Source organism: Nicotiana attenuata, unplaced genomic scaffold (assembly GCF_001879085.1).
Source record: "Nicotiana attenuata strain UT unplaced genomic scaffold, NIATTr2, whole genome shotgun sequence".
Classification (NCBI taxonomy): domain Eukaryota; kingdom Viridiplantae; phylum Streptophyta; class Magnoliopsida; order Solanales; family Solanaceae; genus Nicotiana; species Nicotiana attenuata.
Genome location: NW_017670669.1, coordinates 477,239 through 501,809, shown reverse-complemented (window position 1 = coordinate 501,809; position 24,571 = coordinate 477,239). Strand labels below are relative to the sequence as shown.

The 24,571-nt window shown below is 40.8% G+C and overlaps 1 protein-coding gene across 1 annotated transcript; it reads right to left on the bottom strand.

Moving 5' to 3' along the window:
* Positions 1 to 19,171: 19,171 nt before the first annotated feature.
* LOC109242092 lies at positions 19,172 to 19,654 on the bottom strand. Its single transcript, XM_019408918.1, has one exon. It carries the CDS (start codon positions 19,652 to 19,654, stop codon positions 19,172 to 19,174), a length of 483 nt encoding a protein of 160 aa, XP_019264463.1.
* Positions 19,655 to 24,571: the final 4,917 nt, after the last annotated feature.

Genomic DNA, 24,571 nt, shown 5'->3' with positions numbered 1-24,571 from the left:
CCATAAAAAACGACCCAAGGAACAATAGTCATAGTCTCGCCATGACTGTACCTCATTTTTAGCATCTTAGGGCCATAAAATTGAAATTCCGCTCGATTCCCATATTTTTGTGTGCTATACTCATGCCATCTGCATGCATCCGGGCAACCAGACTCGAATTGCCTAAAATTTTGCCGGAATATAAGAAATGACCTAAGAAACAATAGTCATCATCTTGCCATGATCGTTCCTTAGTATTTAGCGTTTTAGGGCCATAAAACTTGAGTTCCGCCCGATTTCCAGATTTTCGTGTGCTATAGCCCATGCCATCTGCATGCATCCGGACGACCGAACCCGAATCGTCTAAAATATTTCCAGACCATAAAAACAATGTACGGAAAAAAATTTATCGCCTCGCCATGACCGTACCTTATTTTTTGGTGTTTTAGGGCCATAAAATTAGAATTCCGCCTGATTCCGAGATTTTTATGTGCGCCCATGCCATCTTTATGTATCCAGGCGTCCGGACCTGAATCGCCTAAAATTTTGCGCGGACCATGCATAAAAAATGACCTAAGGAATAATAGCCTTTGCCTCGCCATGACCGTTCCTCGTTTTTTGGCACTTTAAGGCCATAAAATTGGAATTCCGCTCGATTCCTAGATTTTCGTGTGCTATAGCCCATGCCATCTGCATGCATCCGAGTGACCGGACTCGAATTCCCTAATATTTTGTCGGACCAGCAGAAACAATCTAAGAAAAAATATTAATCGTCTCGCCATGACCGTTCCTTGTTTTTTGACGTTTTAGTGCCATAAAACTAGAATTCCACCCGATTTCCAAAGTTTCATGTGCAATAGCCCTCGCCATCAACATGCATCTAGGCGGTCGGACCTGAATCGCCTAAAATTTTATCGTACAAATAAAAACGACCTAAATAATGAGAGTCATCACCTCGCCATGACCGTTCCTCTTTTTTGGCGTTTTATCGCCATAAAGCTAGAATTTCGCACGATTCCTGCATTTTCGTGTGCTATAGCCCATGCCATCTGCATGCATCCGAGTGCCCGGACCCAAATCCCCTTCAGAAACAACCTAAGGAAAAATAGTCATCGCCTCGCCATTACCATTCCACATTTTTTGGCATTTTAGTTAGGGCTGTGCATGGATCGGATCGGATCGGATTTGGTACATTTTTAATTCGGATTTCGGATTTCGAATTCTAGAAAATGCAATCCGAATCCGATCCGAATTATATCGGATTGGATCGGATTTTAAAGATTGGATCGGATCGGATTTCGGATATTATTATGCCTCAAAGTTGCAAACTAATATGTATATTTTCTTTGTAAAAGAGGCAAGACATTAAGAAAAATTCATGTTTATGCAATTATGAGAGTGCTACGGTATCAATATAGCTAAATCTAGTAATTGAAAAGGTAATAACTTGGAATAATATGTAAAGGAAGTACTAACTATCTGAAATTAAAATATAGTATTTATACATTACCTAATAATTTCGAATTTCGGATCGGATCGGATTAAAATATACCAATCCGAATCCGATCCGAAATCCGAAATTTTAATAAACACAATCCGAAATCCGATCCAATCCGAAATCCGAAATCCAAAATTGAATGGATCGGTTCGGATTTCGGATATCCGATCCGAATGAACAGCCCTAATTTTAGTGCCAAAAAATTGGAATCCGCCCGATTCCTAAAGTTTCATGTGCTATAGCCCATGCCATCTGCATGCATTCGTACGACCGGACTCGAACCGCCTAAACTTTTGTCGCACTATCAAAAACAACCTAAGAAATAATAGTCATTGCCTCGCCATGACCTTGTTGCTCCCAAACGCACACGCAAGTATACGCGGTCGTCAAGTAATAAAGTGACTAAAAGTCGGATGTCGATCCCACGAGGACTTGTGATTAACTATTAACTAAATTAGACTATCCTAATTATCTAAACAAGAATTAAACCTAGAAATATTTGATTCTAAACTAATTAAAATAAAAAGAAAACAAATAATGAACTTGAACAGAGAAAGAGCAGATTTTTATGTTATCAATGTAATGAAAACGATCTAGGGTTATGGGCTATCTAACATTCCTATTGTATTCTTCTATTGAATTGACTAACTAATTTATCTAGTTTATTGGTTGACAGGGTTAATATTGCTCATAAGAATCTGTCGAGTTCTTACTCGCCTATTCAAGCTAACCTAGCGCCTATATGTCTATGGAGTTAGAATCAACAAGAACGCATTTATAATTCCTGTAAATCAACCAAGCAAGGCAATTGGGTATATGTCTATCCCAACCGCGAATCCGTTCTCCGAGGCCCAGGTTCAAGAACTTGCTCTACCCAATCCTATATGCAATCTAGAATTTCCACTTTCGAGTTCAATTCAAGATTCGTAGATAGTATTCAATTGGTGATCAAGCAATCAAATAATTAAGCGCAAGATTGAATAAATAAACCAATATGATAAACTAAGAAATCAAAATCAATATCCGAATAACAATAGTCATGAAAGAACCACAACCCTAGAACGTGAAGTTTAGCTCCACATAGACATGGTAGCAAAACAACAAAAATCATACAAAGAAACATAAAAATTACTAAGTTTGGTGGAAGAGGAGATGAAACCCGGCCTCCACGGCTGCTCTGTGCTCTTCCTAGGTCTAAGGTGTGTCAAAAGTCCTCAAAATGGCGTGTTTACGTGTATTTATACCAAGTAGGGTCGGGCCCAGACGAAAACACCTTTTTCCGCGCGACATAGGACTCTGGCTCTGTAAATTTTGTACAGTCGCGCCGCACCATGCGCCGCGCCATGCGGCGTGATAGTGCACTTTAGCTGAGGCTTCAACTTTTCTTGTCAGGCAGCGTTTTACACTGCTGCGCCGCACTATGCGGCGTCCTACGCGGCGCGATAGTGAGAATTTGCGAAAACGCAAAAGATGAAAGTTGTAGCCCTTTCGAATAGCTTTCTAACTATATATTATAGATCCCAAACGGAGTTCTGAACGAAAAGTTATGTGCATTTTACTAGACAATGCGCCGTATGCCTGCTCGACTCTCCGTTTCGTTCTTAACTATCATCCATTGATCCCCGAACACGATCCCGACTTAATTCCTTGGACTTTTACTCAGACTTCAAAGCTCCAAATCACTTGAATTCAATCCATAATATCTACGTAGCTCGAAATCACTCCTACAATGCATAAAACACATATTTAGTGCAAAACACTAGCGATTAAAACTCAAACTCAATTAAAGTGCAGTAAATTAGAGTGTAATAAGCGACTAAAATACACAATTATAGCCTATCATCAACACCCCACACTTAAACCATTGCTCGTCCTCGAGCAATCAAACTACACTTTATATAGACACAGCCTTTTTTTTTTTTAAAAAATAATTCTCCTAACTCATCACGCCAAGAATATTTAAAATAGACTAAGCACAAAAGCGTAACATCTTAACCTCAAGATTTGACTCACAAGTACCACGCATTATTCACAACTCACCCACTTACTCTAACATAGAGATCACTGAAATTACCTTTCCTTCATGAATCAAGTGCCCTCACACAACAAAAGAGAGTAGTTCCATACAATAAAGTTTAAGAACACTTAGGAACTCAAGATAGAAAGAATTCACTCACTCTCAGAAATAACATCCATATGCCACAAAAGATGCACCATAAGCTTGCCCGTAGTGTACTGCTCTACTAATTGAGCTCATTCAGTCTAGGATCAAGTAGAACTTTAATTGGTTGTAATGTAGGCTGCGGGACGGGTAGGAGATATTTAGATATAAGAGTGACTACACCTCCCTAAGCACTTTAATACATACATTTTAACATTTAAACCACATACTTATGTCAAACCATAACTCCACCTTCACATCAATATATATCAACTCTCAAATTATTTAAGCACAATTACATCAAGAGTCACCACTATCAAAGAATATTTTTCACAGCAATACAACTATTTTTTCTTTTTCAATTCAAGTGGCTCTTGCTCCTTCAAATCAGTGCACCTTTCTCCTTATTTCATTAGTTCCACTCAAAAGCCAAACTAACCACCCCACACTTTAACTTTTACAAAGTTCATAACAATTCAAGTGCTCATGAGAGGTGAAAGGGTTCAAATAGATGGTTAATTCAAATAAATGGGTAAGGCTTGTAATGTGGTTGCCAAAAGAAACAGGATTGCAGGCTCAAAGGGGTTAACTATGATACATAACAATTAGGCGGGTAAAATATTTATATGGCTCAAAAATGAAATGCCTATATCACTTCCAAGACTGAACAAAACTACTATTTCGCTTTGCAAACACACGGGGCAAGTTCTAGACATCAAATGCAATGCACAGAATAACAAAAAAACCTCACACACACATGGCATATAACTCACTCAGGATTGGACTCATCAAGACACTCTAGTCAAAGAAGTTAAGCAAAGTTAAGATAATACAATTTAAGGTACTTATTTAAGAGTCAAAAAACCGAGCTTAAGCGTCACAACCAAAGTACTCACTATTCTCATGGCATAACCAAGTCAAGAGATATTGCTTCAATTCAAAGCACAACACCATGGCTTCTCTCCTTACAAAAAATAAAACTACCTACACCCGGTTCAAATAAAACCCTTGGAAAAGAACAGTGGCCCAAAGAAAAACCAAGGAGGAATTACTACACTACCTACAAAGAAAATCTTTCTGTCCTTTTTCATTAGACTTAAATCCCTCAAGAAAACTGTCTAGGAGATCCATCGTCGGGAAAAGTCCATGGTGTACTTATTTAAGAGTCAAAAAACTGAGCTTAAGCGTCACAACCAAAGTACTCACTATTCTCATGGCATAACCAAGTCAAGAGATATTGCTTCAATTCAAAGCACAACACCATGGCTTCTCTCCTTAAAAAAAATAAAACTACCTACACCCGGTTCAAATAAAACCCTTGGAAAAGAACAATGGCCCAAAGAAAAACCAAGGGGGAATTACTACACTACCTACAAAGAAAATCTTTTTGTCCTTTTTCATTAGACTTAAATCCCTCAAGAAAACTGTCTAGGAGATCCATCGTCGGGAAAAGTACATTTTTTTCGTTTTTCTAAATAAAAACAAAAAAAAATATTCAATTAAACTAACACAACTAAAATAGCATAGAAAGTCACTCAGACAATCTCCTCACCCCACACTTAAAATTATTCAATGTCCTCAATGCACACTATAAATAATAAGAGGGTAAAAGAGACCCCCTGGTAGGCCAAAGGCCGAAGCACTAGCAGCTCACGGGGTACTCAGACTTCTCCCATTGATGGTCCTTTGTGCAGGTACCTCACACTAGTTCCAACCATCTGGCTCGTATTTGCACACTTCCAATGGCTTTCTTCCTATTCTCATAATCCTACAAAATAAAATAACACTACAAAAATAATAGGAAAAAAAAATTAAACAAAATTAAAAGAAAGCAGTAAAGCTGGGTTGCCTCCCAACAAGCGCCTAATTTAAAGTCGCGGCACGACTTGAACCACTTTTTGCCTCCACCTTGAACTTATGAATTGTACCCCTAACATGGCATCCAGTCTATGGCTATGCTCCTTTGGTGGGGCTAAAAAGATAACCAGGCCAAGTAATAAATTTTTCACTTTGCACTTCTCGGCCTTTAGATGAGGAATGTAATATTTGCTTTTTGGCACAACAAATTCAAGAATATAGGCGCTATCATCCTCACTCTTTGACCCCTTCATTGGCTCAGATGGCTCGATTACTATCTTACTATCTAAACACAATGTGGAAAAATGATTGGAATGAGGTCTAATGCGCTCTAACTCATGAATTTTACTACTATTTGCATCCTCATATTTACACACACTCAAGTCTCCCAAAGTAATGTTATTTACTCTCTCACATGACTCTAGAGCACTCTTCTCAATATTGACATCCTCAAGAAAAACAGGGTCTAGCGATTGGTATTCTCGTTTTAGCTCCTCAATTTGGTCTAGAAGATTTTTTTCAGCTTCACACAACTCATCATTAAATTGTTGGGCGTTACACGCATCAACCTTTGCACTCAAATCTGCATCTAAGTTATGCACAGCCAAGCCAAAATTATCAATTTTATGTGCAAGCTCATCTATCTCCTTAGACCAATCATTCACCAACGTTGCTAGAAGACAACGTCGTTTCACATATTCACCTAAGTGAGAATATCTTTCCCAATACCAACCCTTACTCCCATATTTAAATTCAGATCTCCAAGAGGTCAGGTCATGACAAGCCCAAAAATATGGGCCATAAAAATCTTGCGTTAACCAAGCGTCTTCATCAATAACTTTATCTCCGAATATTTCATCCCTAGATGTCATGTTGAGAGAAATAGAAACACACTAAGAGAAAAGTCAAATAGTTATAAAATTACAAATATTTAGAAAAAAGAAGAAAAAAACCTTGTAGAGATAAAAGTAAAAGTCTAATTTAGAAAATAGTTAATTTCTAGGTCCCCGGCAACGGCGCCAAAAACTTGTTGCTCCCAAACGCACACGCAAGTATACGCGGTCGTCAAGTAATAAAGTGACTAAAAGTCGGATGTCGATCCCACGAGGACTTGTGATTAACTATTAACTAAATTAGACTATCCTAATTATCTAAACAAGAATTAAACCTTGAAATATTTGATTCTAAACTAATTAAAATAAAAAGAAAACAAATAATGAACTTGAACAGAGAAAGAGCAGATTTTTATGTTATCAATGTAATGAAAACGATCTAGGGTTATGGGCTATCTAACATTCCTATTGTATTCTTCTATTGAATTGACTAACTAATTTATCTAGTTTATTGGTTGACAGGGTTAATATTGCTCATAAGAATCTGTCGAGTTCTTACTCGCCTATTCAAGCTAACCTAACGCCTATATGTCTATGGAGTTAGAATCAACAAGAACGCATTTATAATTCCTGTAAATCAACCAAGCAAGGCAATTGGGTATATGTCTATCCCAACCGCGAATCCGTTCCCCGAGGCCCAGGTTCAAGAACTTGCTCTACTCAATCCTATATGCAATCTAGAATTCCCACTTTCGAGTTCAATTCAAGATTCATAGATAGTATTCAATTGGTGATCAAACAATCAAATAATTAAGCGCAAGATTGAATAAATAAACCAATATGATAAACTAAGAAATCAAAATCAATATCCGAATAACAATAGTCATGAAAGAACCACAACCCTCGAACGTTAAGTTTAGCTCCACATAGACATGGTAGCAAAACAACAAATCATACAAAGAAACATAAAAATTACTAAGTTTGGTGGAAGAGGAGATGAAACCCGGCCTCCACGGCTGCTCTGTGCTCTTCCTAGGTCTAAGGTGTGTCAAAAGTCCTCAAAATGGCATTTTTACGTGTATTTATACCAAGTAGGGTTGGGCCCAGACGAAAACACCTTTTTCCGCGCGAAATAGGACTCTGGCTCTGTAAATTTTGTACAGTCGCGCCGCGCCATGCGGCGTGATAGTGCACTTTAGCTGAGGCTTCAACTTTTCTTGTCAGGCAGCGTTTTACGCTGCTGCGCCGCACCGTGCGGCGTCCTACGCGGCGCGATAGTGAGAATTCGCAAAAACGCAAAAGACGAAAGTTGTATCCCTTTTGAATAGCTTTCCAACGATATATTATGGAGCCCAAGCGGAGTTTTGAGCGAAAAGTTATGTGCATTTTACTAGACAATGCGCCGTATGCGCGCTCGACTCTCCGTTTCGTTCTTAACTATCATCCATTGATCCCCGAACACGATCCCGACTTAATTCCTTGGACTTTTACTCAGACTTCAACGCTCCAAATCACTTGAATTCATTCCATAATATCTACATAGCTCGGAATCACTCCTACAATGCATAAAACACATATTTAGTGCAAAACACTAGCGATTAAAACTCAAACTCAATTAAAGTGCAGTAAATTAGAGTGTAATAAGCGACTAAAATACACAATTATAGCGTATCATCAACTGTTCCTCATTTTTTGGCGTTTTAAGGCGATAAAATTGAAATTCCGCCCGATTACCAGATTTTTTTGTGATATAACCTATGCCATCTGCATGCATCTAGGCGACAGGACTCGAATCTTCTAAAAATTTTCTCAATCATCAGAAATGACCTAAGGAACAATATTCATTGCCTCGCTATGATCGTTCCTCGTTTTTTGGTGTTTTAAGGCCATAAAATAGGAATTTCACTTGATTCTCAGATTTACGTATGCTATAGCCCATGCCATCTGCATGCATCCGGGCGACCGAACTTGAATCATCTAAAATATGGACAGAACATAAAAATCGACATAAGGAACAATAGTCATCGCCTCTCTATGAGTGTTCATCATTTTTTAACATTTTAGAGCCATAAAACTAGAATTCTGCTTGATTCCGAGATTGTCGTGTGGTATACCCACGCCATCTATATGCATCCGGGCGACCAAACCTAAATCACCTAAAATTTTTCCGGACCATCAACAACGTCCTAAGGAACAATAGTCATCGCTTCGCCATGACCATTCTTCATTTTTTGGCGTTTTAATGCCATAACATTACAATTTCGCCCGATTCCTAGATTTTCGTATCGTATAGCACATGCCATCTATATGCACCCGGACGATCGAACCTGAATTGCCTAGAATATTACCAGACCATACAAAAATGATCTAAGAAAAAATAGTCATCGTCTCTCCATGGTCGTACCTAATTTTTTGGCGTTTTAGGACCATAAAACTAGAATTCCGTCTGATTCCGAGATTTTCGTGTGCTATAGCCCATGCCATCTGCATGCATCTTGGAGACAGGACCTGAATCACCTAAAATTTTGTCGGACCATCAAAAACAATCTAAGAAACAATAGTCATCGCCTCGCTATGACCGTTCCTCATTTTTTGGCGCTTTAAGTCCATAAAATTAAAATTTCGCTCGATTCTCAGATTTTTCGTGTGCTATATGCCCATGCCATCTGCATGTATCCGAGTGACTGGACGCGAATCCCCTAATATTTTGCTGTACCATCAGAAACAACCTAAGGAAAAATAGTCATCGCCTTGTCATGATCGTTCCTCGTTTGTTGGAATTTTAGTGCCATAAAATTGGAATTCCGCCGGATTCCCAAAGTTTCATGTGCTATAGCCCATGCCATCTGCATGCATCTAGGCGGTCAGACACGGATCGCCTAAAATTTTGTCGGACTATCAAAAACGATCTAAGGAACAATAGTCATCGCCTTTCTATGACTGTTCCTTCTTTTTTTGCGTTTTAAGGCTATAAAATTGGAATTCTGCCTGATTTCCAGATTTTCTCGTGCTACAGTCCATGCCATCTGCATGCATCTGGGTGACCAGGCCCGAATCATTTGACAGACCGTCAGAAATGACCTAAGGAACAATAGTCATCGTCCTGCCATGACCGTTCCTCATTTTTTTGGCGTTTTAAGGACATAAAATAGGAATTTCGCTCGATTCTCAGGTTTTCGTGTGCTATAGCCCATGTTATCTACATGCATCCGGGCGACCGGACCCGAATCATCTAAAATATTGTCAGAACATAAATAATGACCTAAGGAACAATAGTCATTGCCTCGCCATGAGTGTTTCTTATTTTTTTTAGCATTTTATGTCCATAAAACTAGAATTCTGCTTGATTTCGAGATTTTCGTGTGCTATACACATGCCATCTGCATGCATCCGGGCTGCAAGACCTGAATCACCTAAAATTTTGTCAGACCATCAACAACGACCTAAGGAACAATAATCATCGCCTCACCATGATCGTTCTTCATATTTTTGGCGTTTTAACGCCATAAAACTGGAATTTCGCTAGATTCCCACATTTTCGTATGCTACAGCCCACACCTCTTTGTTAGCACTATTTAATTTACTAATGTTAATGGCTATAAAACTGATTGGAACATTCAAAAGTTCTAAGTCCATCATTGAAATAATACCTCAAAAAATAAAATTATGAAATCTTTTAAGAAATATTTATAAATTACATCACAATAAGTATATTTATATATTAAATATATCTAAAATTTCTATATATGTCATGTCGGGTTGGTTTGATTTCGATTTGACTTTCTTTTGTTAAAACCAAACCAAACAAATTATGGTCGGGTTTTTTTTCCAACACCAAATCAAATCAAACCAACTCGGGTTTTTTCTCACGATTTGACCCGGATTATCGGGTTGATGTGGTTTGTCGGTTTCCTTTGTACACCCCTATTTACAACAAGCTACTGCTATATCCATTTCATTAGGAATTGATGATCTTTTACTAATATCTTTTAAGGGATGTAGAGGCGGACCCAGGATTTTAACGCGACAGAGGCATAATAGTGCACCCTAAAGGTTTTTAGCGCTCAGGGTGCCAAATAATTTAATTTAACCATTTTTAAGGTATACACATATTCATATACATGATTTCTGCCGAAATTTATGGGGTCCGGTGACCCCTCAACGTAATACATAGGCCCGACTCTGAAGGGATGACTACTTCAAGATGCTGAACAAAAGTTTGATTTTAAAAAAATACCATCATTATCGAAATGTACACGCAATAGAAAAATTACTTCATTCCATTGAAATATAATATGTTACAGGTGAATATTTGCTACAAGAAATGAATCATAACTTTTCTTTGGAGGATTTTAGGCCCCTTGTGATCTTTTTCATAAGTGAGAAGAGGGAAGGAGTATAAATCAATGAACAAGAATATATATAGTGCTCATTTTGATAAGAGTATTACATACTATCTACTAAAATATTATGTAACAACATGAATTTCTTCTTCTTCGCTACTATCTTAATCAATATGGATTTTGATTTGAAATAGTTATATATATTATAAAGGCCAATTCAGTGCATTAAGCTCCCGCTATGTGCGAGGCTCTTTCGGACCACATGGATCTATTGTACGCAGCCTTACCCTGCATTTCTGCAAGAGGCTGTTTCCACGGCTTGAACCCGTAACCTCCTAGTCAAATAGCAGCAACTTTACCAGTTACGCCAAGGCTCCCCTTCAGTTATATATACTATAATAATGTAAAATTCAATACTGTGATTGTGACGACGCACGGGATCATCACCAGATTCTCCCTTTTCCCGCGCTTCCGAGGCCTTGAAAACCTCACCTTTAGTCGCCTCGATTTGCGTGTGCAGTCCGGGCGCGTAGCCGGAAAGCTTATGTATTAAACTATGTGAAATTCTAAAATGTGGCTTTAAAATGGTTACAGATGGAAGATAAGTACTCAATACATAACAAAAAGAATATAAACTCAAATTTATTTTTACTTGAATGTACATGGGATGATGACTCCATACAAATAAATAAACCTGTTAAAGCAAAAGAATCATCACACCCCCAAATATGAATAACTCACCCTAATAAAAAAATGAAAAAAGAAATAAAAACACCACAATGTACCAAACAAATAAATGAAAAAAATATAAAGTAAAATAAACAAAATAAAAGAACAAAAAACAAAAGAGATCAAGAGATAAGTACTACTCAACCCCAATAAAGGTACAAAAATAATCTCGGTCCGTCAAGACACGTGTGATGACACGTGGCAAATCTACATGAAAGCAGCAGCAATGAGTACGCCAGCAAATGCAGCACCGCCAATGACGGCCTTGTTAGCGGCGTTTGGTGGCGGTGTGTTGTCGGCGGTGGGCTGTTCCGCCGGTGAAGCACCGGGTCCACCGGCAGGAGTAGGCGGGGGAGGAGAACCGGCGAGCCCACCGACCGGAGCTGGTGATGGGGAAGTTGTAGAAGCAAATGGTGATGGAGTTGGTGAAGTTGTAGGTGCCGGAGATGGGGTTGCTATTGGCGGAGACACTGCTGGACCCGGACCTATGAGGTGACGGTCTAGGAGGGTCCGTAGAAAAATATGGGACTCGGGCGTATTCCCGAAATCGAAATCCGAGGTCCCGAGCCCGAGAAATAAATTTTTGTGTGAAATCGTTTTCCTGGAATTTATATGAAATTTTGAAATGAAAATTTATCAGAAGACTATGGTATCAGGCTCGTATTTTTATTCCGACGCCTGGTACAAGTCTTATATATATGTTAAGTGCTTTCTGTAAAGTTTGGGTGTAATCGGACGTCGTTTGACGTGTTTCGGACCTAAATATCTAAAATTTGAAGTTTATGAAGTTAGAATGAAAAATAATGATTTTGAGGTTTGATTCATTGATTTTGATGTTGTTTCGCGATTTGATCGCTCGGTTAAGTTCGTAGGAGGTTGTTGAGTTAGTGTGTATGTTTGGTTAGGAGCCCCGAGGGCTCGGGAGTGATTCGGAGGTGGTTCGGGGTGTTTTGAACTTAGGAAAAAGGGTCAAATTTTCTGCAATTTGCACAGGCCAGTTTTGTTCTTGGCGAACGCGGCCTCAGGCTCGTGTTCGCTGTGCTTTGATGTTTCACTCGTTCGCGTTCGCGACCCCCTTCCTGCGTTCGCATAGTTCTATTACCCCTTTCATCGCGTTCGCGTTCCATCCCCCTCGCGTTCGCGTAGGCCAGCCCTGACCCCTCCCCACTTTCCTTCTTCGCGTTCGCACCATGCCCATCGCGATCGCGATGCGTCCCAGCCTTCCTTCATCGCGAATGCGACCTCTGTGTCGCGAACGCGTAGAGTTAAACCCTTCAGTCATTTTTTTAAAAACAGAACAGTAGGTGCGAGCTTTTCTCCATTTTTCTCACACGGACTCTTCTCCCTCACCCTCCATAGACGATTTTGAAGAACCTTTTCCTCCATAACTTCATAGGTAAGTGTTCCTAACCTCATTTTCTCTTAATTTCTTCAACTAATCACTAGTTTCTAAGCCTAAAAACATAAAATCAAAGTAGAAATTAGGGGTTTTGTGTAGAGTTAGGTTTTTGGGATTTTTGGGTGGTTCAACCTCAACTTGGGGTCGAATCTTAAAATAAATTATATATTTGAACTCGTGGGGTTATGGGTGATCGGGTTTTGGTCCTAGCCTCGAGTTTGGACCATGTGGGCCCGGAGTCGAATTTTGGTATTTTTGGAAGAATGCTAGAAACTTCATATCTAGGCTATGGGATTTTGTTATTGAGTCGTTATTGATATTGTTGAATTAATTATTCCTAGATATCGTGGTTTTGGAGTCGGATTATAAAGGAAAGGCGGTATTTGAGAGTTGATTGCTATTCTTTGGACCGAGGTAAGTGTTTGTTCTAACTTTGGCTTGAGGGAATAGGATTAGAGTGTTGTTTGCTATTTGTTAATTGTCGAGAACGGTGTATAGGCATGGTGACGAGTATCTATACACTGGAGTCTAGCGTGACCGTGAGTCTCATTGGTGTTTGCTCGGATTCTGTGATACCTCTTCCTTGTTAAATTGATAAGTTTCATAAAATGTGAAGAGTTTGAGGAAGAATTATGATTTGTACACTCTTGGAGACTTGGCTCAAATGAGAATATGATAATTGAGTAAAAAGTGCTCAAAATAGAAAGTGATGTAATTATTCCCTTGCCGGGATGCGTAGTTCATTATTGTTGTTGCTCCCTTGTCGGGATTTAAGTATTATATGTGTTCTCCCTTGCCGGGATAGTTCAGCTGTTAGTTGTACCCTTGCCGGGACTTAGCTATTGCTTATTCTCCCTTGCCGTGATGTTTAATATTGTTTGTCTATCCCCTCGCCCCGTTTGGTTGTGATTGTTGTTTGGGTGAGGAAGAGTGTTAATGCACGAAGGGTCATTCCGTGCCATGTTTGAATGTTAATGCACGAAGGGTCAGTCCGTGCCATGTTTGAATATTTATGCACGAAGGGTCATTCCGTACTATGTTTTGATCATTAATGCACGAAGGAGCATTCCGTGCCCTGATAGGAGAGTTTATGTGAGGAAAAGCACAAAGGTAAATGCCGTGTACTTTACATGATTGTCTTGGTGAGAATGAGAGTAAAAGCACGAAGGTTGGTGCCGTGCAACTATTGATTATCCTGTTTTCCTTAATTGTTGTTATTGTACAGTTTCTTTTCTCTATCTGCTAATTTTATATCTGAACTGCCACACCCCCAATAGCATGCTCCCTATATCTTTAACTGTTTAAATTTCTGTACTCTTTTCCCTTGTACATATATATCTGCACAGGATATTTTTGGTAGGTCCTGTCTAGCCTCGTCACTACTTCGCCGGGGTTAGGCCAGGCACTTACCAGCACATGGGATCGGTTGTGCTGATGCTACACTTTGTGCATCTTTTTGCACAGATCCAGGTGCAGCTTTTGGACCTCAGCAGCAATATTGATCGGGAGCTGACTTCAGTATAGGGACTTGCGAGGTAGCCTAGCTGACGTCCGCAGGCCGGGGTCCCTTTCCTATTGTACTTAGCTTGTTTCCTTTTTGTATCGGAACATCAGCAGTGTATCTCTTATTCAGACCTTGTTTGTAGTACTCTCTAGTAGTTCGTGAGTAGTGACACCAGTTCTGGGTAGAATTGTATTTAAACTTCCACATTTGTTTTCCAGTTATCTATGTTTCAAGACTTTTGTTGTTATTTAAATGTCTCGTTTTGCTTATATTGTTGAAATGTTATCAGAAAATGTTTTAATACTTGGCTTGCCTAGTTTCAATAGTAGGCGCCATCACGACTCCCGATGGTGGGAAATCCAGGTCGTGACAAGTTGGTATCAGAGCACTAGGTTACTTAGGCCTCACAACTCACGGACAAGCTTGATAGAGTCTGAGGGATCAGTACGGAGACGTCTGTATTTATCCCCCAGAGGCTACAGAGTTAGGAAAAATTTCACTTTATTCATTCTTGTTGTGCGATTCTGTTTCTCAAGTACTAATTGTCTTTCTACTCTGTTGTTTTGCAGATAGCGAGAACACGTGCTTCCTCTTCTACCGTGCAGCAGCTCGAGCCCCCAGCAGCAGCTCCTATCAGGGGCAGAGGGCGAGGCCGAGGCCGGGGCAGAGCTCAGCCCCGAGCAGCAGTCCCAGAGGTGGAGCCTCATGTTGACTATGATGAGGAGGTTCCAGCTCCAGCAGCTCCGGTGGGCCCAGCTCAGGTCCCAGAGGGATTCATAGCCACTCCAGTGCTTCAGGACGCTTTGGTCCGATTGGTAGGCTTTATAGAGAGCATCTCTCGAGCGGGTTTGCTCCCAGTAGCACCAGCCACATCTCAGGCTGGGGGAGGAGTTCAAACTCCCGCTACACGTACTCTGGAGCAAGCAGCTCCTCAGGCTGAGGTTCCAGCAGTTCAGCCAGCTGTGGTAGTCCAGCCGGGTATTGCGGCTTAGACCAGTGATGGTGCGGCTATGTCCGCCAATGCTCTGTGGAGGTTGGATCGATTCACCAAGCTCTTCACTACCACATACAGTGGCACTTCTTCAGAGGATGCTCAGGATTTCTTATTTAGCTGCCATAAGGTTCTTCGGACTATGGGTATTGTGGAGACCAATGGGGTCGACTTCGCCACTTTTCGTCTAGCAGGATCCGCCAAGGCTTGGTGGAGAGACTATTGCTTAGCCAGACCACTAGGGTCGCCATCATTGACATGGGATCAGTTTGCAGAGTTGTTTTTGGAGAAGTTTCTCCCAGTTACTCAACAAGAAGCTCTTCGCAGGCAGTTTGAGCATCTCCAGCAGGGCTCTATGACAGTCACACAGTATGAGACCAGGTTTATTGATCTTGCTCGCCATGCTATTGTGATACTTCCCACCGATAGAGAGAGGGTGCGGAGATTTATTGATGGGTTGATTCAGCCGATCCGTCTTCAGATGGCTATGGGAGCCGGGAGTGAGATTTCGTTTCAGGAGGCGGCCAATGCGGCTCGCAGGATAAAGATGGCACTTGCTCAGGGAGGTGGTCATGGGTCTGAGAAGAGGCCTTGTCATGCTGGTAGATTCAGTGGTACCTCGTCTGGAGGTAGAGATTCTTATGGTAGAGGCCATCCTCCGAGGCCCTTTCAGTCATCTCTCCAGGTCTCTCATGGTACTCCCGGAGGTAGTGGTTCTCAGCCATATTATTCTAAGCATCAGTCTTTCAGTGCACCATCAGCTCCCAGCAGTGCACCACCACTTTAAAGCTTCAGGGGAGGACATTCAGGTTGACAGGTCCAGCAGTCTCAGCAGCCGAGGGCTTGTTATGGTTGTGGTGACCCGAGTCATATTGTTAGATTTTGCCCTCGAGCTTCGGGTAGTTCTCAGCAGCAGGGTCCTCGTCCTATGATTCAGGCACCAGTTGCTCCACAGCCTGCCCAGCCAGCTATAGGCGGGGGTAGAGGACATAGAGGTGGAGGTAGATGTCATAGAGGTGGAGCTTAGACCGCCAGAGGTAGGGGTCAGCCAGCAGCTGATCGTCCCAGGGATGCGATTCAGGGAGGTGGGGCCCAGCCCCGATGTTATGCTTTGCCAGCCAGGCCAGAGGCTGAGTCATCCAATGCTATTATTACAGGTACTATTCTGGTCCGTTATAGGGACGCCTCAGTGCTATTTGATCCTTGATCTACGTATTCATATGTGTCGTCCTATTTTGCACCCTACTTGGTTATGCCTAGTGAGGCCTTGAGTATTCCTGTATATGTATCTACACCAGTGGGTGATTCTATAGTATTTTATATAAAGTGTATCCTATATTTTTTCAGTGTACCCCTAAATCCTAATGTATCTTTAGTGTCCCCCGATATATATATATATATATATATATATATATATATTATTTCATGACCGCTAATTTCAAGATCTTCTTTTCTCTTTCAAGCTTCGAAACTGGGGAAAAAAATAAGAATATATTGAGCTTACATATACCGGGTAGAAGAAGTCATACATGATACCACAATATTGCAGTGTGTAGCCCTATTAGTTTGATAGGTATTTGTTTTGGGGACAGTACAGTTGGCACACTCTACTGTGTACATTTGTTGTCCAAATTGGTACGTGGCAATTCTTAGGTGTTAGTAATCACTTTCTCTCGTCCAACAACTACAACTCTTTAATTTGCTTATCTAATTCTTCTGTACCTAACAAATCGTGCACTTATGGAAAATTTGAACCGCGAAAAAAAGAAAGAGAAGTAAAAATAGTCTGCATACGGTAAGTTTGGGCTAGCCAGTATAATTAGTTTGGGGTTATGAGTTGTCTGACTAATATTTATGGCTACTGGATGATATTTGTTTTCTCCGACCGGCTAAAAGTGAAGTTCTCTCAATAAATAAAAATAAGTATTATTTAACATTATTTTTCTACAAGGCCCCGATGATTTAGTTGAATATTATTGCAAAGGAAGATATATGTTTAATTTTCCTTAGCCTCAAATTTTTAGCAAAAATGCTCCTTCAAAGATGTTCAAAGAATAGAATGTCTACGTCCAGACTCGGACATGCAACCTTTACAAACCCAAATATGAGCTTGACTAGTGGATCAAGAAATATTCATTTCCAGGAAGCTTGTCATTACTATATATTGTCTCGTTTTTGCAGAATATTAGTATAAATGTTTACTATTTTTTTCCGACGAAGCGGTGTCGGATGACCCCCACTTATGTTCGCCCCTGTCCGTGTAACCTATAGGTCACGGTCTCGAGCCGTGGAATCAACCATTGATGCTTGCATCAGTGTAGGTTGTCTACATGAGATGCGGCCCTTCCTCGAACCCTGCGTGAACGCGGGATGCTTTGTGCATCAGGTTGCCCTTTACTATATACTAAAAAGACAGGAATTAGCGACGGATAAATTCTATAGCTAAATAGATAAATCCAACGCTTATCCTATTTAGCTACGAATTAGTGACAGCTTATCAAGAAATTTTGTTGGCTACGAACAATTTAACGACAGGTTAGCGACGAAGTTTAGCTCATTCTATTTTTTTAAGTGAATATAGTGACACTTTAAAGCAGTAAATAACCAAAACCATTAAAGTTTTTAGACGATCAAAAGGTGAAAGAAATTCAATGCATTTTACAGTAGTTGAATAGATTCTTGATGATTAAGTGAACTTCTTCAAACGAATTTGGTTTGTGCATGACTGAGGCTCTGAACCAGTACTATTTATTAATTAAACCTCTTCGTTATCAAACAACTTAATTAAACTTCAAGCCTCTTATATTCCTTCTGTGGACACTATAAATTCTCCACCCTTCTTAAGTTAAGATTTACGTACCTTCAATCTAAGGCTTAAATGTTTGGTATTCTCGATTTTGTTTTTCACAGTATCGCAAATGCTGCTGGATTCAAATGTAGTTGCATGCGGCTTTTGGATGCAAATTTAGCTACTACTGGATTTCGAATTGGATATGAAGTATTGAACCCGAACAAATCTGTACCTAATCCTATGTAACTCAGAATGGTTTCAATCTCCCCGGCTCTTCTTTTGAATGCCCTTACTGCTTTAATTTGCCTAATAGTTTTACGTTCCCGCCCCTCATGAGTTCTTGTGCTAAGGAGGTAATTTGGATTTGGGTCAGAAGTGTCATGGACAATTAGTGAAAAATGGTGTTGGTCGAGTTTTGCATGTTCAGAATTCTTTGGTTCATTGTTATAGTTGTTGGTCTTGCTAGACAGGTGTTAGATGAAATGCCGCAGAGGGATGCTGTGTCTTGGAACAGCTTTGTGAATGGTGGATATGTAAGAGTGGGTGAATGATATGAACTCGACTAAGTTACAGAAATTAGAAGAGAAAGAAGCAAAAAGGTAATGAAACATAGAAATGAAGAAGAAAAAGGAAATGAAAATGCAGAAAATAGGAGCAGCAAATAAGATAGGTATATTTCATATATCTGGGAAGAGGAAAACATTACAATTTATAGTATGGTAACCTAATTGCCCTAGCTCATTTCATACGGATTCTATCCAGAAGAAGTAATAGCAGATGGACTTAATGTGCTTAACTAATCTAAATGTGTGGGGTGAATGTGCAATTATGGAAACTATAACTTAAAAATAGTAGGGACCTAACTGACTAATGAGCAAACTTCTCTTAACTCCCACTCTAACTAATTTTAACGGCTAAGTACTCCTGCGCAAACGCAAGGTACCACCACCTGAAGCTATATGCATCTGGATTCATATCAGATCCCTCCCGTTAAAATCTTCCTTGTCCTCAAGGAAGGAATGTAGGGAACCTGAGTTTAAGAGAGTTGTAATCTTCCCAAGATGCTTGATCTGATGTTGCGTTGTCCTATTGAACTAACACCTGTGCGACAGCTTTGTTCCCCTTTTGAATTATTCTTCTATCAAGAATTTTCTGAGGTTGAGGACAGTAAGGGCTGGATATGTCAATTATGGGTGGGTATGAAATGGTTTCAGGTAGCTTATAGCAGGGTTTAAGTTGGGAGACATGGAATGTGTGATGAAGTAGTAACTGAGGGGGCATGGATAGTTTATATGCCACAGTGCCCACTTTTTGCAAAATCTGGTAAGGGCCATAGTACTTTGCTGATAATTTGGAGAACTGAGTGCCTGAGAGTGTTACTTGCCTATAAGGTTGTATCTTGAGGTAGACCCAATCCCCTTCCTTGAATTGCCTATCACTCCTGTGCTTATTAGCTTGATCAACCATTCTTTGTTGAGCCCTTTGTAAATGATATTGCAGCAGTTGATACTTGAATTCTCTTGTTAACAGACTCCTATCTACTTCTTCCATGGTTGAGTCCCCTGCCATATAGGGTAAGTGAGATGGTGGAGGCTGACCATAGAGAGCCTCATAAGGGGTGGTTTGTATTGAAGAGTGATAGTTAGTGTTATACCACCATTCAGCTGCTCCTAAATAGGAGGACCAATCCTTTTGAGAATCTGAGCAAAAACACCTGAGGTAGGTTTCCAAACATCTATTAACCACCTCTGTTTATCCATCAGACTGTGGATGGTAGGCTGTAGAAGTACTGAGAGTAACCCCACTCATGGAGAACAACTCTTGCCATAGCCTGCTAGTGAAGATAGGATCCCTGTCACTCACTATATCCTCAGGCATTCCATGTAACCTGAACATATGCTCCATAAAGAGCTTAGCAATATCAGAAGCAGTATAAGGGTGGGCTACCCCTATGAAGTGGGCATACTTGGTTAGTCTATCTACTATCACCCATATCACTGTTTTCCCTTTAGCCTTAGGCAGTCCTTCAATAAAATCCATGCTAATGCTACTCCATGCTAATGAGGGTATTTTGAGTGGTTGTAGGAGCCAAGGGTAAGGGACTGTTTCATGCTTGTGTCTTTGGCATGTGTCACATTCTTTGACATACCTCTGAACATCATCCTTTATCCCCTTCCAATAGAAAAGTGCAGCTACCCTCCTGTAAGTATGATCTATGCCTGAATGACCTCCAGAAGGAGAGTCATGCCATAATTTCAGAATCATCCTTCTCAGTTGTTCATCAGGTCCCACCACTAGCTTCCCATTCCTTCTTAAGTGATTGTGCACCAATGTGTACCCTTTTGATTCCCCACCTTCCTTCTTGAGGTCTGCCATAATGGCTACAAGCTCATCATCTAGCTTCCAAGTTTGAATTATTTGATCCAACAAGTCAGTCTTGATGGTGGAGAGTGTCAAGGATGCCAATTCTACCACTGGCATTCTAGAAAGGGCATCGGCCACCTTGTTTTCCTTCCCTTTTTTATACTCAATCACAAAGTCATATTGAATGAGTTTAGTTATCCATTTCAATTGGGATCCTGTGTGCAGCTTTTGCTCCAAGAGAAATTTGAGAGCCTTTTGATCTGTCTTGACTGTAAATGGTCTGCCAGTTAGATATTGTGAACACTTGTTCACTGCCATGACTAGGGCTAACAATTCCTTGTCATATACTGATAAGGCCTGGTGCTGTGGAGATAAACCTTTGCTTAGGTAAGCTATAGGCTGCCCTTTTTGCATAAGTACAGCTCCTATGCCCATGCTGCATGCATCAGTCTCTACTACAAAGGGTATAGAGAAATCAGGCAATATGAGGACTAGTGCTGATGATAAGGCCTCTTTCAATCTGTTGAAAGCCTCAGTAGCCTTGGGAGTCCACTTAAAGTTGTCTTTTCTCAATAAGTCAGTGAGGGGCTTACTAAGGACCCCATATCCTTGGATGAACCTTCCGTAGTAACCTGCTAATCCTAGGAATCCCCTTAGCTGCTTGAGATTAGCTGGTTCAGGCCACATCTGCACAGCTTCTATCTTCTTAGGATCAGTGGCTACTCCTTCTGCTGAGATGTAATGTCCCAGGTACTCAACTCTTGCAGCTGCAAATACACACTTGCTTCTTTTAGCAAATAGTTGATGTTGCACCAGCAGATCAAAAGTAACTCTGAGATGGTGTACATGTTCTTGCAGATCCTTGCTGAACACCAGGATGTCATCAAAAAATACTAATATGAACTTCCTAAGGTGTTCCTGGAAGATATGATTCATCAAACTCTGGAAACTAGAAGGGGCATTGGTGAGACCAAAGGGCATGACTAGGTATTCATAATGCACTGAGTGAGTCTTGAAAGCTGTTTTCTGGACATCTGAAGGTGCCATCCTTATTTGGTGATAGCCTGCCCTCAAATCTATCTTAGAATAGATTCTGGAACCCCCCAGCTCATCCAATAATTCTTTAATGATTGGAATAGGAAATTTGTCTTTTATAGTGAGCTTATTCAGTGCCCTATAGTCTACACATAGTCTCTATGAGCTATCCTTCTTTCCCACCAACACCACAGGAGAGGCATAAGAGCTTGCACTATACTGAATTATGCCTTGATGCATCATTTCTGATACCATCTTTTCTATCACATCCTTCTGCAAAGGAGAGTATCTGTAGGGTCTTGAATTCACAGGCAGACTGTCCTCTTTTAGAGGAATGTAATGGTCAAACACTCCCCTTGAAGGTGGTAATTGCCTGGGTTCTTGGAACAGTTCATGATACTCCTCTAGTAATGCCTGCACTTGAGCTGATTCTTTCTTCAAACTGTCATTATGTTGATCCTTAATGGATGAGGATGATGGGCACACCTTGATCATGAAAATTTGGGCTTCACCAGTAGTGATGTTGTTGAAAGCCTTGGCATCTACTGTTTTAAAAGAGGGCTGGATGCCCTGTAGGGCAATTTGCTTACCCTGATATTCAAACCTCATATATAGCTTCTCAAAATTGATTTGAATGTCTCCCAGTTTGCTCAACCACTGAATTCCCAGTACCACATCACAACTTCCTATAGGGAGTACCAGAAAGTCATCTTGGAACATAACACCTTGCATCAATCATTTGAACCCTTGACTACCTTTTACTGATTGTATAACCCTCCCATCAGCCACTGATACATCTTGAGGGTTAATCTGGTAAATCTTGCATCCAATTCTTTGAGCAGCCTTCTCATTGATAAAGTTATGTGTGGAGCCACTATCAATGAGAATATGGATTGGTTTATGTTCAGTGAACCCCTGAACCTTCAAGGTTTTGTACCCTCTAGAGCCCTGCAAGGCTTCCAAAGAGATCTCACAACTTTCAATAGTCTCTTCATCTTCCAACTTTTGATCAATGATGCCCTCTTCAAGTTCTGCTCCTTCAAAGTTACTTGAATCTGATTCCTCAATCTCCAAGGAATAAATCTATCTCTTGGCCTTGCATTTGTGCCCTGGCACAAATTTCTCATCACAGAAAAAACACATTCCTTGAGCCCTCTTTTCCTCCATCTCAGCTGAGTAAGCCTCCTTCTTCTATTGTTGTCAAACTGGGCAGTAATGGGTCCCTTGTTAGCAGTTGTGGTTCCCTTAGAAAGTCCATGGGGCCCGGAACCTGAGACTGTCTTAAAAGTGGAATGATGAGCTGCAGTCTGCCCTTTGATGGCCTTACTTTGGGCAGCAAAGCTTGCTTCCTGCAGTCTAGCCAAGTAATAAGCCTGTGGCAAGCTACAAGGGTTCCCAACTCTAACAGCATCTCTAAGCTCAGGTTTTAAGTTATTCAAAAATATTGCATGCTCAGTAGCTAAGTTGATCCTGGTGATCACACTAACAAAGGCCCTCTGATAGTCCTGTACTGACCCTGTGTGACTTACATTCATGAGCTCAGTCATAGGGTCAGAGTACTCAGCTCCAAAGCTGTCACAAAGTGCCCACAGATACTCTTCCCAAGTGGGAAGAGGTTGTTGACCTCTGCTTCTCATATAACCCAAGTGCCACTGTAAGGCATCCCCTTCAAAGTGCATAGATACCAATTTCATCTTCTGCTGAATTGTGACATCCTCATCAGCAAAAAATTGCTCCACCTTATACAACCAAGTCCTCAAGTCATCACCATTGAATTTAGGAAATTCAACCTTGTGATATTTGGCAAAAGGGATATTAGGTAAGGCAGTAGTAGGATTGTAGGGAGGATTCTGTGGGTGGCCATTTGAGGGAACAGGCTGGTAAGGGGGTGGTGTAGGAAGGTAAGGTACCTGGTGGTACAAGGGAGGAGATATGTGAGTGGTTTGGGCACAATAGGCAGGTGGAAACTGAGTGTGCTGATTATAAGGGTTATAGGGTAGTGGCATAGCCATAGGTGAGCCTAGGTTCTGAATGGGGGCCTGTGGGTAGCTCCTGCTCGAACTATTTTGGTTGTGAATGGTTGGGAATGACATCATAGCTGTTCTAGGAAGCGGAGGAAGCTGTGACTGAGAGCTGAATGTTTGGAAAGGTGCAGGTTGTGTTGGTACTACTCTAGCAGGAAAGTTATACTGAGAAGAACTAGGGTTCAAAGGGAGAGTTGAAACTGGTGCCATTGGCAAATAGGCAACTCTACTTTGAGCAACAGAAATAGGGTTGCTGCTAGGGTTCACTACAGCAGGGCTAGTACCCCTTTGTGAGCTGGGTGAAGCTAGGTCCCCAAAGTCAAAAGGCTTATCATTAGGGGAATAGAGCTCACCTCCACTATAAGCTGTTAGCTTGTCTCTCTCGGGTCTTTTCCCATCGTGTAAGACTTCATTGAGCACCTCCCTCATTTCACTCAAAGCTTCTTCCTGATTTCTGCAGGTTTGCTCTTGGGTAGCTTCCAACTGTGCTTGTTTTGCTACCACAGTCGACACCTCAGTTGATATCTTCTTGAGAGTTTCCATAACCTCATCCATGTTGGTTGTCATTATACCCACAGAGCCAAGATTTGCTCTGATACCACTGATATGAACTCGACTAAGTTACAGAAATTAGAAGAGAAAGAAGCAAAAAGCAATGAAACAGTAGAAATAAATAAGAAAAAGGAAATGTAAATGCAGAAAATAGGAGCAGCAAATAAGATAGGTATATTTCATATATCTGGGAAGAGGAAAACATTACAATTTATAGTATGGTAACCTAATTGCCCTAGCTCATTTCGTACGGATTTTATCCAGAAGAAGTAATCGCAGATGGACTTAATGTGCTTAACTAATCTAAATGTGTGGGGTGAATGTGCAATTATGGAAACTATAACTTAAAAATAGTAGGGACCTAACTGACTAATGGGCAAACTTCTCTTAACTCCCACTCTAACTAATTTTAACGGCTAAGTACTCCTGCGCAAACGCAAGGTACCACCACCTGAAGCTATATGCATCTGGATTCGTATCAGTGAATTAGTGGTTGCACGGCAGTTGTTTG